Raw genomic sequence first — 15,650 nt, 5'->3', positions numbered from 1 at the left:
CCCCCAAAGCGACACCAACTGGGCACTCGAACCGTAGACCCAGTAGCCCCACAGAGCTGCGGAACTCGGGGTGGGTGAAGCCGACTTAAAACGTGCAAGAAGCCCAGGATTGCGAGTCCCGGAAGGTAGGGCCGATAGGGCCCGGACGGAGAAAGCTCAAGGTCACTGCGGTGACCGAATGAAGGTCACGGGGAAGGGCGGGGCCACGTGCGTCCGCCTCACGCGGGCTGTCATGCACTGACTCACGGACCCATGCATCGACCCTTTTATTTCTTTAGGACTCAAATTCCACTCGGATGGGGTCGGCCTTGGGTCTGGGGACCGGGCAGGCACGGGGCTGGTTCGGGTCGTTGCTCGACCCCAAGGTGGCGTTTTTAATTCACGTACAGCCTCTTGCTCCGGCGCTTCTTGAGCCCCTGGATGTATCGCTGCAGCTCCTTAGTCAGGAAGTGGTCCCTGCCGATCCCTAACTGGTAGCCTAGGAGGAGGGCAGAGCTCGGCTCAGGGCAATGAGCAACCGAAAGGTCTCCCCACCAGCGGGCGCCGCCTGTGTGATTCGAGGAACCGCAGATGATTCGAGGTAGCAGCAGCGCAGGGCACTCAGGTCTGTGTTAGCCTGGGGAACTTTGCATCTCTAAGGGTGCTGAGTGTTAAGGTGGAAGATGGATGAGGTCAAGGCTAGGGAAGACGTTGCAGGCCTGAACTGGGGCGGTGGTAGCGAGCAGTTTGCCCACCTTCTGGACCAGCCACCCACTCTAAGCCATCAGCTGGCCCTTTATCACCGCTGGGCTTTCCTACCCCAGCAGCAAAAGTTCACCCACATAATCCACTGTCCAAAGGCTCCTCACAACTCCCCAACCAGAGGGAGTCGAGGCCACACCAAGGCGGTCATCCCACTGTGCAGGTGGAGAAACAGCCACAGAAAAGCCTCCCTCAGCTGGAGAGGGGCTGCACTCAGCCTGGAGCCCAGGCCTCTGCCCATCACCACATGTCCCGCACTGGGTCTTCCTGTGCCCAGTCCCTCAGCTTTTAACTTTTATGGGGCCCTGGGAATACTTGTGAGTGCCAAGGGCATCTGACAAGACATAAGGCACCCTGAAACCCCACCCCCCTGGGCCCCAGCCCTGCAAAATCAACCAGAATCTGTCGTGGGAGTTCTTGGGGGTTGGTGGGGAGCTCACTCCGGAGGGCTTTGGTGAGGATTTCCAGAGCTTCATTCTCCATGAGTTCCATCAGGGGCAGTGGCAGCTGGAGAAGCAGCAAGAGGCTTAGGCATCCAGGGGTTTCATCTCTGCCCACAGCTGAAATGCCCCCACCTCCTCCCTGTGCCCCCCAAACCCCCAACCAGCCTGCTTGCCCCTCCACTCTGCCAACCACTCCCAACTTTCATATCCTATCAACCCCCAATTTGCCTATCCCCTACCCCACTGAAACTCCCAGTCTCCCCAGCCCCTCCAACCCTGCTCTGCTGCTCTGCCCAGTAGGCTCGATGGGGCATGTGCTTCGCAATATTGAGCGATGACATTGAGGAAGACTTTTCTGGGAGAAGAGAAAAAAGGGTTAGTCATCTGCAGACTCCTGGGCCTTCCCTGGAGCAGAGGAGATGGGTGGGCACCTTGTGAGAGGGAATGGCCTTCAGAGACCAGCTCCTGGTGCAGCCTTGTGGTCAGCATGGGACAGAGGTTACAACCCTGGGCTTTAGAGCCCCACCCACCTGGTTCCAGTTCTGACTGCCCCACAGTGTGACACTTAGGACCAGAGACTGACACTCTCTGACCCTCAAGTTCTTCATCAGTAAAATGGGGTAATAAGAACAGCTCTTGGCCGGGCGCGGTGGCTCACGCCTGTAATCCTAGCACTTTGGGAGGCCGAGGTGGGCGGATCACGAGATCAGGAGATCAAGACCATCCTGGCTAACGCGGTGAAACCCCGTCTCTACTAAAAATACAAAAAATTACCCGGGCGAGGTGGCGGGCGCCTGTAGTCCCAGCTACGCGGGAGGCTGAGGCAGGAGAATGGCGTGAACCCCCGGGGGCGGAGCCTGCAGTAAGCGGAGATTGCGCCACTGCACTCCAGCCTGGGTGAAAGAGCGAGACTCCTTCTCAAAAAAAAAAAAAAAAAGAACAGCTCTTGGCCGGGCACGGTGGCTCATGCCTGTAATCCTAGCACTTTGGGAGGCCGAGGTGGGCGGATCACAAGGTCAGGAATTTGAGACCAACCTGGCCAACATGGTGAAACACCTGTCTCTACTAAAAAGACAAAAATTGGCCGGGCATGCTGGCAAGTGCCTGTAATCCCAGCTACTCGGGAGGCTGAGGCAGGAGAATCACTTGAACCAGGGAGGCGGAGGTTGCAGTGAGCCGAGATCGTGCCACTGCACTCCAGCCTGGGCGAAGAAGTGAGACTCTGTCTCAAAAAAAAACAAAAAAAACAAACAAACAAACAAAAAAGAACAGCTCTTGGCTCTTGGCCAAGCGGTGGCTCACGCCTGTAATCCCAGCACTTTGGGAGGCCAAGGTGGGTAGATCACAAGATCAGGAGTTCAAGACCAGCCTGGCCAATATGGTGAAACGCCGTCTCTACTAAAAATACAAAAATTAGCCAGGCATAGTGGCAGGCGCCTGTAATCCCAGCTACTCAGGAGGCTGAGGCAGGAGAATTGCTTGAACCGGGGAGGCGGAAGTTGCAGTGAGCCAAGATCGCACCATTGCACTCCAGCATGGGTAACAGAGTGAGATTCTGACTCAAAAATAAATAAATAGCCGAGAGCAGTTGGCTCACGCCTGTAATCCCAGCACTTTGGGAGGCCGAGGTGGGCGGATCACGAGGTCAGGAGATCGAGACCATCCTGGCTAACAAGGTGAAACCCCGTCTCTACTAAAAATATAAAAATTAGCCGGGGGTGCTGGCAGGCACCTGTAGTCCCAGCTACTCCAGAGGCTGAGTCAGGAGAATGGCGTGAACCCGGGAGGCGGAGCTTGCAGTGAGCCAGGATGGCGCCACTGCACTCCAGCCTGGGCGACAGAGCGAGACTCCGTCTCAAAAAAAATAAATAAATAAATAAAATAAATAAAAAATAAATAGCTCTTTATGGAGGTTGTGAAGTTGGAAGGTGACAATCCAGGGGAAGCCCCGTGCCTGGCACACAGCAAGTGCTCAATATGTGACCATTGTTATACTGTTATTGGTTCTGACTCTTTGATGAAGTGGTTTGAGGGGATGCCAGACAGTGCCCAGCACGTAGTAGGGGCTTAGAAATTGTAACCAGCAACTGACTAATGGAAAGATGTACACCTCCTCAACCAGCACAAATCATAAGACAAGGAGTTAACTCTTGCAACTGGTGGGATGATTCCATTAAAAACACAGGTCTCGCCGGGCATGGTGGCTCACACTTGTAATCCCAATACTTTGGGAAGCCGAGGCAGGAGGATCACTTGAGCCCAGGAGTTTGAGACCAGCCGGGGCAACATGGCGAAATTTTCTCTACAAAAAACAAAAAATTAGCTGAGCGGGGTGGTTCCGGCCTGTCCTCCCAGCTCGGGGTGGTGGGGGTGGCTGAGGTTGGAGGATACCTTGAGCCTAGGAGTTTGAGGCTGTAGTGAGCTCTGATCACAACACTGCACTCCAGCCTGGGCGACAAAGCAGGACGTCGTCTCTAAAAAACAAAGGCCGGGCGCAGTGACTCAAGCCTGTAATTCCAGCACTTTGGGAGGCCGAGGCCGGCGGATCACTTGAAGTCAGGAGTTCGAGACCAGCCTGGCCAACATGGTGAAACTCCGTCTCTACTAAAAATACAAAAATTAGCCGCACGTGGTGGCGCGCGCCTGTAATCCCAGCTACTCGGGAGGCGGAGGTTGCAGCGAGCAGAGATCGTGCCATTGCACTTCAGTCTGGGCGACACAGAGAGACACGTCGTCTCAAAAAAAAAAAAAAAAGTGGGAGGCGGGAGGATCACTTGAACTGCAGTGAGCTATAATCGCACCACTGCACTCCATCCAGCCTGGGCGACAGAGTGAGATCCTGTCTCCAAAACAAAACAAAAAACCCCCGCAGGTCCTACCTACCACGGGGTCTTTGCGCCATGTATTTGGTGCGTCCTTCCCCGGACTCTGCGCGCCACGACCGAAAGGCCTGTTACAATGCTTGCCCGGGAGGGGGCGCTCCAAGAATGCCTGGCGGATTGAAAGGGCGAAAGATTCGCGCGGGCGCCTATCCCAGGGAATCCTAGAAACTTGGATCCCATCAGCTTCCCCCCGTTTTACAGCTCCAGGAATTGAGTCCCTGGCCAGCTTATTGCCCTGCGGGCGCCCACGGCCTGGCGAGGCCACACTGACCGGCCTCGATCTGGGATGCGGTGTCCTTCTCCCCCAGATTGATTTCCATGGAGCTGTCACGGTGCAACTCCAGCTCCACCAGCGCGTGCTCGTCCAGTTCCTCCGGCTTGTGGCTGGCCTTGTACCCCTCGTCCAACGAGCCGCGCCCCGGGCTGTGCCACCCGCGGGTCTTGCTAATGATGCGGCCCTCCTCGTCGAAGCCCTCGCAGACCTCGGACAGCGGCATGTTCAGCTGTGCCTGGGACAGCGTGGTCGTGATCCACAGGTCCCGAGTGTCGCTGTGCACGATCTCCTTGTCCGAGCCTCGGCGGTCGGAAGACTTGAGCGACACCTGTGGGCCACATACAAGGAGGGAGCCAAGGGTCGCGGATGGCTGGAGCGGGAAGGAAGAGAGGGCTGGGGAACTGAGCCGGACCCTGTTGGGGATCCCTTAGAGCGTGTGGTTGGGTGGGGGCTGCGGGCAGCCAAGGCTGAGTAAGAAATAGCGCCAGGGGCCCGAGTCGGACCAAGGGTGGGTTGGCAGCCGACAGGGTAAGGGGCCCGGGGAGAGGTCTTACTTTCGAAGGCTTTTCCTCCATGGTTCTGCCCCAACGGACCCAGACGCCACAGGCCTCGAGACGAGAAGGGGGTCAACGCTCCAGGAAGGGGGCGGGGCAGGGTCTCTCGCGCTGGGAGAGTTCAAACGACAGCCCTCCACGCGAGATGCCATTCTCTCTCCCCTGTCTCTCCCTCCCTGCACCCCACCCGCCAATGTGTCTGCGGAGGCTGGAGACGCGCAGCCCATCCCAGCTGATCCCCACGCCAGACCCTACCCAGAGACGCGGGCCTGAGAGGGCCGAGACTTGACCGACCTGGGTGCCCGGGGACCCTCGGTCACGGGAGGCCAGAGATGCCCCCACGGTGGCCCGAGGAAAGCACTTCCACACCCACTCGCGTCCGGGAGCGTCACGCCCGCAGCGGTGCAGACCGTTTTCATTTATTGATGCAGGCTTTGAGGCACAGTCGTGAGGTGCTGTGAGGGATACGCCCGCCGGGGGCAGCGACACAGAAAGCCTTGGGGGGTCTGGAGATGGATGGAAGTGAGGGAAGGGCTGGGGCCAGTGTGCGGGGGGGCGGCGGAGAGGCAAGTGTAGCCTCCTCCCCAGACTTCCGTCTCGTGGAAAGAGAGCTCTTTGGTCAAACAAGCCAGGCATGCCGGGGAGAGCAAAAACGAAGCCCTTGAGAGGCCCGGGCCAGGGATCCTGCCCCTACACCGGCACGCCTTTGTCTCGGGGACGCCCGGGGCCGCGGGGCCGCACGGGCTTCCTGGGGGGATTGGGGCGGCGGCGACCTCGCGGCGCGCGGGGCAGCGGGCAGCCGCGCTCGCTCTGCGTATCCGAGGACTCGTCGATGAAGGCCAGGTTCTCGCTGGGATAATCCAGGGCCGAGGCCGTGGGCGGGGAAGGCGGCTGAGCCTTCTCGGGGGGCGAAGGGGATCGGGACCTGTCCAGCGGCTGCGCTGGACAGGGCGGTGGAGGCAGCAGTGGCCGCTCCTTCTCCGGCGGCGGGGCGGCGGGCCCGGCTCGCTGGGTCACGCGCGCTGTCACCGTGCCAGTCCAGCTGGCAGCCTGCGCCGTGAGGCCGCCCATCTGCATGGAGAGGGAAAGCAGCCCTCGACTAGAGGTCTAGACCCCCTCCGCGACCCCCCAGGAACCTGCCCCTTCACCAGCAGGGATCAAACCCCAACCCTCTTTTCTGCCTGGTCCTCCAGCCTCAGCCAGCCCCAAGGATGGAAGGGCTCCTCCGCTGGGTGCTCCCAGCAGGGTGGCAAAATACAAATCGCCCGGCTAAATGTGAATTTCAGAAAAACAACAAATAAAACTTTAGTATAAATATATCTTGTGCAATATTTGGGACACGCTTTGTTTTTTTTGAGACAAGTCTAGCTCTGTCATCCCGGCTGGAGTGCAGTGGTGCGATCTCGGCTCACTGCAACCTCTGCCTCCCCGGTTCAAGCGATTCTCCTGCCTCAGCCTTCCAAGTAGCTTGGATTACAGGCGCCCGCCACCACGTCCAGCTAATTTTTGTATTTTTAGTAGAGACGAGATTTCACTGTGTTGGCCAGGCTGGTCTCGAACTCCTGACCTTGTGATCCACCCGCCTCAGCCTCCCAAAATGCTCGGATTACAAGCGTGAGCCACTGCCCCCAGCCATAATAAAATTTTATCTATTTGAAATTCAAATTTAACTGAGTTTTGTTTTTTTTGTTGTTGTTGGTGTTTGTTTGTTTGTTTGAGACCAGGGCTTACTCTGTCACCCAGGCTGGAGTGCAGTGGTGCAATCATGACCCACTGCAGCCTCGACCTCCCCTGGCTCAAGCGATCCTCCCATCTCAGCCTCCCGAGTAGCTGGGACTACAGGCACACACCACCAGGCAGGGCTAATTTTTGTGCCTTTTCTAGAGGCGGGGTCTCACCATGTTGCCCGGGCTGGCTTTCTGCATTTTTATTTGCTAAATCCGGCAATCCTACCCATGAGGGAAGAGGTGGTGAAGTTACCCACAAACTTATACCCCTCTGTTCCCTGCGGGGCACACACAGAGGCTCACTCAGCCCCTGCCTCAGGAGCCCACGCCCTGGATAGGAGACAGCCTGATCAAACCCCTGCTAGAGAACAGCACATGTGCACCACAGTGCACAGGCACAGTGCCAACCCTGGGGCGCCTACCTCTGCCCGAGTGCGGCGGGACACTACTCGCAGCCAGTTCCCGATGGTGGTGAGCACTGAGGCGAAGTAAGCCAGGCCGAGCAGGATCCAGAACCACACCAGCGGCTGATAGGCTGGGGAGTCCTGCCTGGGGTCCGCGCCTGGGATACCACCAGGGAAGGTAGAAAGAATTGGATTGTGGGGCAAGCCTGTGAGCTCTGGTTCAGTGCCCCCCTCCCACTCCTGGAGAGGACCTGCCCTCCCTAGGGCAATGGGTATGTGCTTGAGTGTGTGAGGGCAGGCAGGAAAATGAGTGGTGTGCATGAGTTGAAAGTGTGCAAGATAAAAGCATGCAAGAAGGGGCGCTCCCGTGCAAGAATGTGACACATGCGACGGGTGCATTTAATATATGTGTGAGCATGCATGGGACTCAAGCATATAAGAATGTGAGTGTGCATAAGGCGCTGGCGTGTGTGCAAGGCTGTGATGGTGCATTCCATGATGGATGCAGGGGTTAGAGCAACCACATGGGATTTGGAGGGAAAGGCGGGAGTGCAGAGCCCCTGATCAGGAATAAAGTAGATGGGAAAGTGCAGCACAAGAAGGGCGGCCTCACCGGCCACGTAGTCGCCGAAGCCCACGGTGGTAAGTGTCACTATGACAAAGTAGATGGCCTCCAGCTTGCTCCAGTCCTCCATATAGCAGAACACGAACGTGGGTGTGAGGACAAAGAGCAGGCAGCCGATCAGCAGGAAAAGCATCGCCGACAGCACTCTTACCAGCTCCGGTGGCACGTGCCACTTCTGCGGGGAGGGGCAGTAGGCAGGACCCAGGAGACACCAACAATCCCCACTCCCATACTCCCCACTCCCGCTCCCAGGAGCCTGTGGGAGAGGCTTATGGTCTGTGGGGGGGCGCGCTCATGTGCCAGGGACATGGGGAAGGGTAGCCGGAGCCCAGCACAAGGGCAGGCAGGGCATGGAGCAGCTCACCAAGAAGATGGCTTCAATGTGACCGATGCCATGGCGCAGGGAGGAGCCCAGCCGGTCCCCGACCCCTGCCAGTAGGATCCCAAACAGCGGAATCCCCACCAGCGCATAAAAGATGCAGAAGAGGCGCCCAGCATCTGTGCGCAGGGCCACATTGCCATAGCCTGGGCAGACGGGCAATGCAGGAAGTCTAGGGGCCACCTGGGACCCCTCCGTCTCCCTGCACCTTCCCCCATGAGGAAGCTCCTTGCCGCCCCCCACATGCCAATCCTCTCCCCCACCTATGGTAGTGATGATGGTCCCTGAGAAAAAGAAGGCGCTGCCCAAGTCCCAGGCTGAGTGGCTGCTGTTGCTGGTCGAGTTGGTTTCTGGGTCCGCACCCCCTCCCAGGGCATCAGCCACCTCCTGCAGGATAAGGTGCAGAAGGAGGAGCTTCAGTTCTTCCCTCCTGTCTAGGGCAACTCGTGCCCCTCCAGTCTCTAGGGTGGCTCCCTCCCTGCTCCTCCCTGTTCTCCCTTTCCCTCTGGTCTCCCAGGAGGCAGTCCCTTACAGCAAAAGATGCAAACTGGGTCCAGTCTACCTGCAGGCAAGTTTGTTTGACTTCTGCAATGTTTGAGAAACATTTTCGGTATCTGTCCCCTAACTTCAGACAACAAATTTCCACTTTTACCATGGTCAGGAGCACAGACCCTGGGACCAGACTGCCTGGGTTCAAATGTTGGTGCCATGGGACCTTGGGCAAGTTAACTCTCTGGCCTCAGCTTCTGCATGTCTCAAGTGGGGATGATAGTGACAGCATCTGCCTCCCAGATTTTTTGTGAACTTGCAACAAAGTAAGCACTGACTGTTAAGTTCCTGAGCAGTGACCACACCCTGTGTTTCTAGCTTTCCAACCCCACCACTCCCATTGCACCTATGGAAGCTGAATTTGAGTCCCTTTCCTTAGAAAATCTCAAGAAAGCTAGGGACTTTCTCTCCAGGAAGGTTTATATGCCACAAAATTTTGCTTCCAATTTCTAGGAGGTTTATACGCACACACAAAAACACACAGGTCCCTCCCCTGCCAAAGCCCAAGCCAAACCCTGTGTTGCAGTGTAAATAATATTGATTGAGCACCTCTCGATAAGTATTATTATTATTTTAAGGCTAGTCAAGTGAAGCAGTGGAAGTGGAGAAGGGTCCAAGAAATCTGTAACTGGTTGTGATCAATTAGTTGTAAACACCACTGTACTCGGACCAGCCAATACATATTATTAAATGAATGTAATGTCCCTATTTGGATGCCTCCCCCTCTTGCCAGCATGCAGATCCCATGGGCAGGGACTATTTTGAGAGTGCTTGCCCTAGGTGAGAGGAAGTCAGAGAGACTCTTCCCCAGGCAGCAGTGCCAAGGCACCAGAATGGTGTCTGTGGGGCGTATCATAAAGCACCTCTTCGCCCCCTGACTGCAGTCCTCATTAGCAAGACTTAGTCCAAACTAATCTTCCTAAAGTGGCTGCTCAACACCCTCCATGGCTCCCCACTCCTTGCAGGCCTAAACACCCCAGACCAGCATTCAAGTCCCTTTTTCAAACTGGTCCCCACCCCCCTTCCCCTAGTCTTCTCCCTGGGACTCCAATTTGGCACCCCATGTTACAGCAACCTTCCCCCCAGATTTTCTGAGATGATTCCATTTCCTATAATAATTGTTAATAAAAGCAAGAAGGGAAATAGCTAATTAAAAGTGATTTAATGTGTATTTTGCAACACTTTTCCAATAAATTCACGACTTAAGGGAAAAATCCTTTGTCATCCTGTGTGTTCTAATTTTTGCTTCAAATGACTAGGCATCTGCTAACTCCAGGTTCTGCAAAATGCTCCGGAACTTTCCAGCTTCCACGCCTTTGCCCATGCTGTCTCTCCACATGGGCATCTCTTGCCCCTCGTCTCTACTGTCTACCCCTCTCGCCTGGTGTATTTCAATCACCAGGTCATCCCTCAGGCCCCTGCCATCTCTGTCCTTGTCCCCAGCCCCTAGCTCAAGGTCTAGCACAATTGGTGCTTAACAGAAAGAGGGAAACTTCCTTTCCACTGAATCCTACAGTGATCTGTCTGACCATGGATAGAGCTCTCCCCTCGCCTAGATGTGACACCCTTCAAGGCAGACCCTGTGTCTGATCTACCCTAATATCCCCTTGGCGTATAACACTACAGCACCTAGCACACAGTAGGTGCACAATTGCTGCACAACTAATTCAGGGAGTGAATCCTACTGTGGAAGAGAAATAAAGCGGCTGTCACCCACCCTTCTAGGTCCTGCCTCTCCTTTTCTTCCTTTTTCTTATCAAGGAAAAAAGCAATTCCATTGTGAAGACAAACTAGGTCAGATTCCCTCCCTCCCTCCCTCCCTCCCTCTGCCCTGTGGTCTGGCCAGACACATTCTTCCCACGCCTCTCTGAGACTCCACTGGCATTCTGAAAGTGTCAAAAAAGATGTCGGGTGGTCTGTGTCCCGACCCCACCCCACACTCATCTCTGCCCTGAGTCCTGCTGCCTTGAGAATCAGCTGGAACACTGAGGCCTCCCTGCCAGGGGCCCCTCCCTCCACAAAGAACAGGCAGGGAACAAAGGTTACTCTTCAATTTCAAGTAATAGACATTAATTTATTAAAGCTAAATCTTAATTTTTTTGTATGACAGTGACTCCGAAATCAGAGAAAGTAACAGAGGTGCCTGCCTGACTGTATCCCAGAAGGCTGCAGCCCAACACTTTCTTGAGTCTATGGTTGGAGTCTGACCAGAAGTGACTCAGGGAACCCTGACGCGCCCCCTTCTCCCCACATGGTAAGCATGCATGCTAGGGGGAAGGGGCACCTGACCTGGCATCCCTGGTGGCATGGATCCTGGAACCCTCCCAAAATCACCTGCACATGTTCATATGCACACTTTTCCAGGCGGAGGGGGTGTGTTCACCATGTTCTTGGGCTTTTCTAAGGCACATGACACCAAGAAAAGTATGGGAACCGGTGTAGGTAGGGTTGCCAGATTTAGCAAACAAAAATATTGCTTGGGATGGACTTGTATTAAAAAGGCATTTGTGGGCCAGGCGTGGTGGCTCATGTCTGCAATCCCAGCACTTTGGGAGGCCGAGGTGGGTGGATCACTTGAGGTCAGGAGTTTGAGACCAGCCTGGCCAACATGGTGAAACCCCATCTCTACTAAAAACACAAAAATTAGCCGGGCGTGGTGATACATCCCTGTAATCCCAGCTGCTTGGGAGGCTGAGGCAGGAGAATCACTTGAATCTGGGAGGCAGAGGTTGCTGTGAGCTGAGATAACACCACTGCACTCCAGCCTGGGCGACACAGGGAGACTCCGTCTCAAAAAAAAAGAAAAAGGCATTTGCGGTTTAACTGTAATTCATGTTTAAATGAGAGTCTTGGATTTTGTGTGGCAATCTAGACCGGTGAGTGAGACCTGTGCAAATGTAACACAGCCCATGCGCTATGGCCATTCATTCATTCCTTTTCCCCTAATCCCACCACCATCACGCCCTGAAGGAGACATTATAGGTGCACAGTCCTGTGCCAGGCTCTCCAGGGAAAACAAATGACCCCAGTTGCCCTATTGAAAACACAGAGACCTGGACCCCAGCCTCTGTCCCACAGCCTCCCGCTGCACCCCGTCCTCAGGGATACTGATCTGAAAGCAGCACTGGCACAGGGCCTCACTGGCACGCAGCTAGTGCCAGGGGTGATGGGTGACAGCTGAAGGGGCTGCGGCCCACCCACGCACCTTGATGAGGAGGCCCAGCTCCTGGTCGCTCACACACGGATGGGCCCTCAGGAACTTCTCTCGGACCTCCCCCAGCTCCCTCTGGGCCTGCTGCTCGTGGGGCTGCTCCAGGGCCCGGAACACCAGGGCACCAGACACCAAGTAAAGCAAGACCAGCGCCAGCAGGGCCAGGAGCGTGGTGCTGCGCATGGCGCGCCCAGGCGCCGGGCCAGCTCCACTGCCCGCCTGGAGTGGCCGGGCGGGGGGCTCCTGGGGAGCTGTCGTCACTGCGGGCAAAACCAGGGATGCTGGGGTCACTGAGCTGGCCTGACACCCACACCCTCCTCCTCGATCCCCTACACACCCAAAGATCTATGAAGCCCACAGCTGCACTGTCCACAGATATCCCTCTGGCTGGACACACCCAGTCCCCCTCCTATCTCCAGCCTTCCCCTTACCTCCGCTGCCCGGCCCTCAGGTGAGGAAAGAGAGGAGGGCACCAAGAAGGGAAAGAAAGGCGAGTGGGAGGCCGAAAGAGAGCCTAAGCCTGCCTAGGGGGAAGCGGGGCGAGCGAGGAAATGTGGGGGGCCTGGGGGGTGCGGGGAGCTGGCCCTCGGGGAGGAGGCCGAGGGGGCTCGGAGGCGTCCGAAGGGAAACCCGGAGGAGAGGCCGGACCGCGCAGGGCGGGGACAGGGGAATGGCGGGTCCCGGCTCGCCCGCTGCGGTTGCGACAGCGTCTCCGCAGCTTCTCCGTCCCCTCTCGCCTCGCCCTGCTTCCTGGCTGGCCCTCCAGGGTGCCCCCGCGCCCCGCCGGGCTTTCGAGGAACCCAGGGGCGGGTCCCGGCCGCCGCACCCAGGCGAGGAGGGGTGCGGGGGACGCCCAGTTCCCGGAAAAAGCGGGGCGGAGGTCCGCAAAGGCCACACCAGGGCGGCAGCCCCCAAGACAGCTGTCAGTCCAGGACAGCGGGCGGCGGCGCCCACGCGCACACACGCCCCGGCACGCACCGCCATGCGCGGGCACAAAGACCCGCGCGCCCACGCTCCACCCCGAGGCTGCAGCGCCGCGCCGCCCCGCTGCACGCACGCACCCCACCTGCACACTCCGCAGACGCCCCGGCACCCCCGGCCCCCATGGGCGTGCCGGCCGCGCCAGGGCACCCAGAGCCCACGCACACGTGTGTGGACACTAGCGTGCACACGCCAGACCGCAGGGCCACCGCGCAGCGCCCGCAGCTCGCTCCCACCGCCTCCCCTGCGTCCGCACAGCGACTCCTCGGAGCGTGGCTGGCGGCGGGACCGGCGGCCACACCACTCCCGGAGGCGCCCACGCACGGGAGGTGGGCACCCCGCCCGGCCAGTCGCCCCTGGGGCGCCCCTGCCCCGGAGTCCTGCCCGCGCACCGGAGCCCGCCCCGCACTTACTGTCGGCCCCGCTGCGGCTGCAGCTGAGGCCCGGGTTCCAGCACGGCCTCGCCGGTGCCGACTGGGCCGCGGAGGCGGCAGGGGCGGAGCGGGCGGCCGCCGGGGCTGGGACCCCCCTCCCGCCCGCAGAAGCCCCCCTCCTCCCGCGGTTAACCCCTCCGGCGCCACGCTTCCCTCCGTGCAGCGCCCTCGCCGCCGGCGCCGCCCCAAGCCGTTTACCTGCTGCCGCCCGGCTCCCCAAAGCCGGCCAGCCCCAGGAGGTGGGTGGCAGAGGAGCCGGAGTGGGGTTGCAGCTCGGGCCAGCTTTCTAGTCTTGGACCGGAGCCCAGTGTGGCCAGCGGCAGGGCCCCGACCTGGGCATCAGCTGGCCCACCTCTCCGGACAGGCACCACGCTAATCTGGCATCTCCCAGGCCCATTACCGGATCGGGAAAGGCCCGCAACTCTCCGCCCCTGGGGACAGGCTGGCCCTTGGGCTCAGCACTCATGAGGGAGGGGTTCCGCGGGACAAAGGGGTGGGGGAAACCTGGTGGGCCACCTGGAATTGGCCGATGTGGAGGTTGGGACCCACCTCTGGGGAGTTGCTGCTGGAGCACCTCCTGCCCCCACTCCAGCTTTTGGCCCTCTACCTGCTCCCCGGCCATCCCTCCAGGGTGCTCCCTGCCCCAGCTTTTGGTTCTCACTTCCATGCCCAGAAATCAGCCCCGGAAGGCTGTGGCTGCAGCTGCCTGCAGATCCCAGCATGGCACTGGTGCCAGCATCCGCTCTCCCACTGACTGAACACCCAGGCCCTGGCTGGTCCTGAACTTGCCCCGCCCTGTTCTCACCCACTTGACAACCTGTGACCTCTCCAAAGACCCTCTGGTTCCTGCTGGGGTCCTCAGCCCTGATGCCGGATGGCTTTCAGCCTGGGCTTTGAGGCTGACCATCCCCTACTGGTAGGGAACCTGGACAGGTTACCAAACTCTGGAGTCTCCCTGTTCCCACTTACAGAAAGGGGGTGATTAATCATCACTTCGGGGTGCTGTTCTGGGCATTAAGGAGGTCAGTGTTTAGAAATCCTCAAAACAGAGCCTGGCACACACAATAAAGTGCCCCACAAACGTTAGCAGTTTTCCTTTCAACAAAAAGTGATTGTCCAGCTTCAAGCTGATTCTCTATGAGTCTCAGATGCCCTCTCTGGAGGCCCTGATGCCCAGGATAGTCCCAAGTAAAGAGTTTTGAAGCAGGCCCAGTGATAAGCCAAGGGAACTCTGAAAAGCTGGGACAAACACCTATGTGGGCAGGGGACAGACCCTCCAGTAAAGGAGTCCTAGCCATCTGACAGACCTGCCAGGGCCATGGGGGCAGAGGGCAGTGACTATGCTACTGAGGACAGTGGAGAAGAGGGCTACCGGGAGGGCATAGCTGGGGACCACCTGTACCTCTGGGCAAACCCACGCCCTAGTAGGAAGATGGGGGCTGCTCAGCCACCGCGCCAACTCCCCAGCAAGCCCTGGACTAACTCCTGGCTCCTAAAGACCAGGTTGGGGTGGTGATAGGGAAACAGGGCCTCCAGAAAGTCTAATCCATTGGGGTTAAGACTCAGAAGCTGGCCGGGCGCGGTGGCTCACGCCTGTAATCCCAGCACTTTGGGAGGCCGAGGTGGGCGGATCACGAGGTCAGGAGATCGAGACCATCCTGGCTAACATGGTGAAACCCGGTCTCTACTAAAAATACAAAAAATTAGCCGGGCGTGGTGGTGGGCGCCTGTAGTCCCAGCTACTCAGGAGGCTGAGGCAGGGGAATGGCGTGAACTCGGGAGGCGGAGCTTGCAGTGAGCTGAGATCGCGCCACTGCACTCCAGCCTGGGCGACAGAGTGAGACTCCGTTTCAAAAAAAAAAAAAAAAAACTCAGAAGCTGCCAGGCATAGTACCTCATGCCTGTAATCCCAGCACTTTGGGAGGCTGAGGTAGGTGGATTGCTTGAGCCTAGGGGTTTGAGATCAGCCTGGGCAACATGGTGAAACCCCACCTCTAAGATTAAAAATTAAAAAATTAGTCAGGCATGGTGGCATGTGCCTGTAGTCTCAGCTACTCGGGAGACTGAGGCAGGAGGATTGCTTGAGCCTGGTAGGTTGAGGCTGCAGTGGGCCATGATCGTGCCACTGCACTCCAGTCTGAGTGACAAAGTGAGACCCTGCCTCAAAAAACAAAACAAAACAAAAAAACCTCAATAGCCACATAATCACAGTAATGTGAGGCTGTGGGGCCCAGCACAGGGACCATGTCCCTTGTCCAGGAGACAGAAGGCTTCCTAAAGGAGGTGACAGTTGACGCAGGTCTTGAGGAAAGAGTAGGAACTGTTCAAGTGGAGAGGGATCTGGAGTTAGTGGGGCAATTCTGGGCCAGGAGAGCTTTGAGAACAAAGGCCTGTGTGGTCTTCTTCCCTTGCAAACTGCAGGCCCCTCCTCTCCCAGCCCACCAGC

The 15,650-nt window shown here is 57.8% G+C and overlaps 2 protein-coding genes across 5 annotated transcripts; both read right to left on the bottom strand.

The window, feature by feature from the left end:
* Positions 1-249: 249 nt before the first annotated feature.
* Positions 250-5,105, bottom strand: CATSPERZ (catsper channel auxiliary subunit zeta). Its single transcript, XM_055239983.2, has 5 exons — positions 4,895-5,105; positions 4,338-4,668; positions 1,460-1,539; positions 1,182-1,248; positions 250-478 (listed from the first exon to the last, which is right to left on the bottom strand). Exons 1-5 carry the CDS (start codon positions 4,913-4,915, stop codon positions 375-377), a joined length of 603 nt encoding a protein of 200 aa, XP_055095958.1. The 5' UTR covers positions 4,916-5,105; the 3' UTR covers positions 250-374.
* A 167-nt stretch (positions 5,106-5,272) lies between these two features.
* On the bottom strand, positions 5,273-14,062 carry KCNK4 (potassium two pore domain channel subfamily K member 4). Of its 4 annotated transcripts, none has more exons than XM_055239600.2 (7): positions 12,851-12,971; positions 11,784-12,049; positions 8,293-8,416; positions 8,015-8,175; positions 7,639-7,825; positions 7,044-7,183; positions 5,273-5,965 (listed from the first exon to the last, which is right to left on the bottom strand). In XM_055239600.2, the coding sequence occupies exons 2-7, from the start codon at positions 11,970-11,972 to the stop codon at positions 5,585-5,587; spliced, it is 1,182 nt and encodes a 393-aa protein (XP_055095575.1). In that variant the 5' UTR covers positions 11,973-12,049; positions 12,851-12,971; the 3' UTR covers positions 5,273-5,584. The 4 variants fall into 4 exon arrangements, with proteins under 4 accessions (XP_055095575.1, XP_055095389.1, XP_055095670.1 ...); XM_055239414.2 differs by lacking the exon at positions 12,851-12,971 and adding an exon at positions 13,754-14,062 and having other exon boundaries at positions 5,440-5,965; XM_055239695.2 differs by lacking the exon at positions 12,851-12,971 and adding an exon at positions 13,403-13,480 and having other exon boundaries at positions 5,440-5,965.
* Between the last annotated feature and the right edge of the window lie 1,588 nt (positions 14,063-15,650).

This window comes from Symphalangus syndactylus, chromosome 1, assembly GCF_028878055.3.
Source record: "Symphalangus syndactylus isolate Jambi chromosome 1, NHGRI_mSymSyn1-v2.1_pri, whole genome shotgun sequence".
NCBI lineage: Eukaryota > Metazoa > Chordata > Mammalia > Primates > Hylobatidae > Symphalangus > Symphalangus syndactylus.
This window is presented reverse-complemented; position numbering and strand designations above follow the sequence as displayed.

Bases quoted from the DNA above. Each gene is read 5' to 3' on its own strand.
- CATSPERZ (XM_055239983.2), bottom strand. From the start codon at position 4,915: ATGGAGGAAAAGCCTTCGAAA. The intron at 1,249-1,459 runs GTTGGAGGGGCT...CTGCTTCTCCAG, and splicing joins GGGCAGAGCAGCAGAGCAGG to CTGCCACTGCCCCTGATGGA. The intron at 479-1,181 runs GTGAGCTCCCCA...CCCTCCTCCTAG, and splicing joins CCTCACCAAAGCCCTCCGGA to GCTACCAGTTAGGGATCGGC.
- KCNK4 (XM_055239414.2), bottom strand. From the start codon at position 13,871: ATGGAAGTGAGAACCAAAAGCTGGGGCAGGGAGCACCCTGGAGGGATG. The intron at 7,184-7,638 runs GTGAGGCCGCCC...GTGGTATCCCAG, and splicing joins CTTCGGCGACTACGTGGCCG to GCGCGGACCCCAGGCAGGAC. The intron at 5,966-7,043 runs GTAGGCGCCCCA...CTCTCCATGCAG, and splicing joins CCCGCCGCACTCGGGCAGAG to ATGGGCGGCCTCACGGCGCA.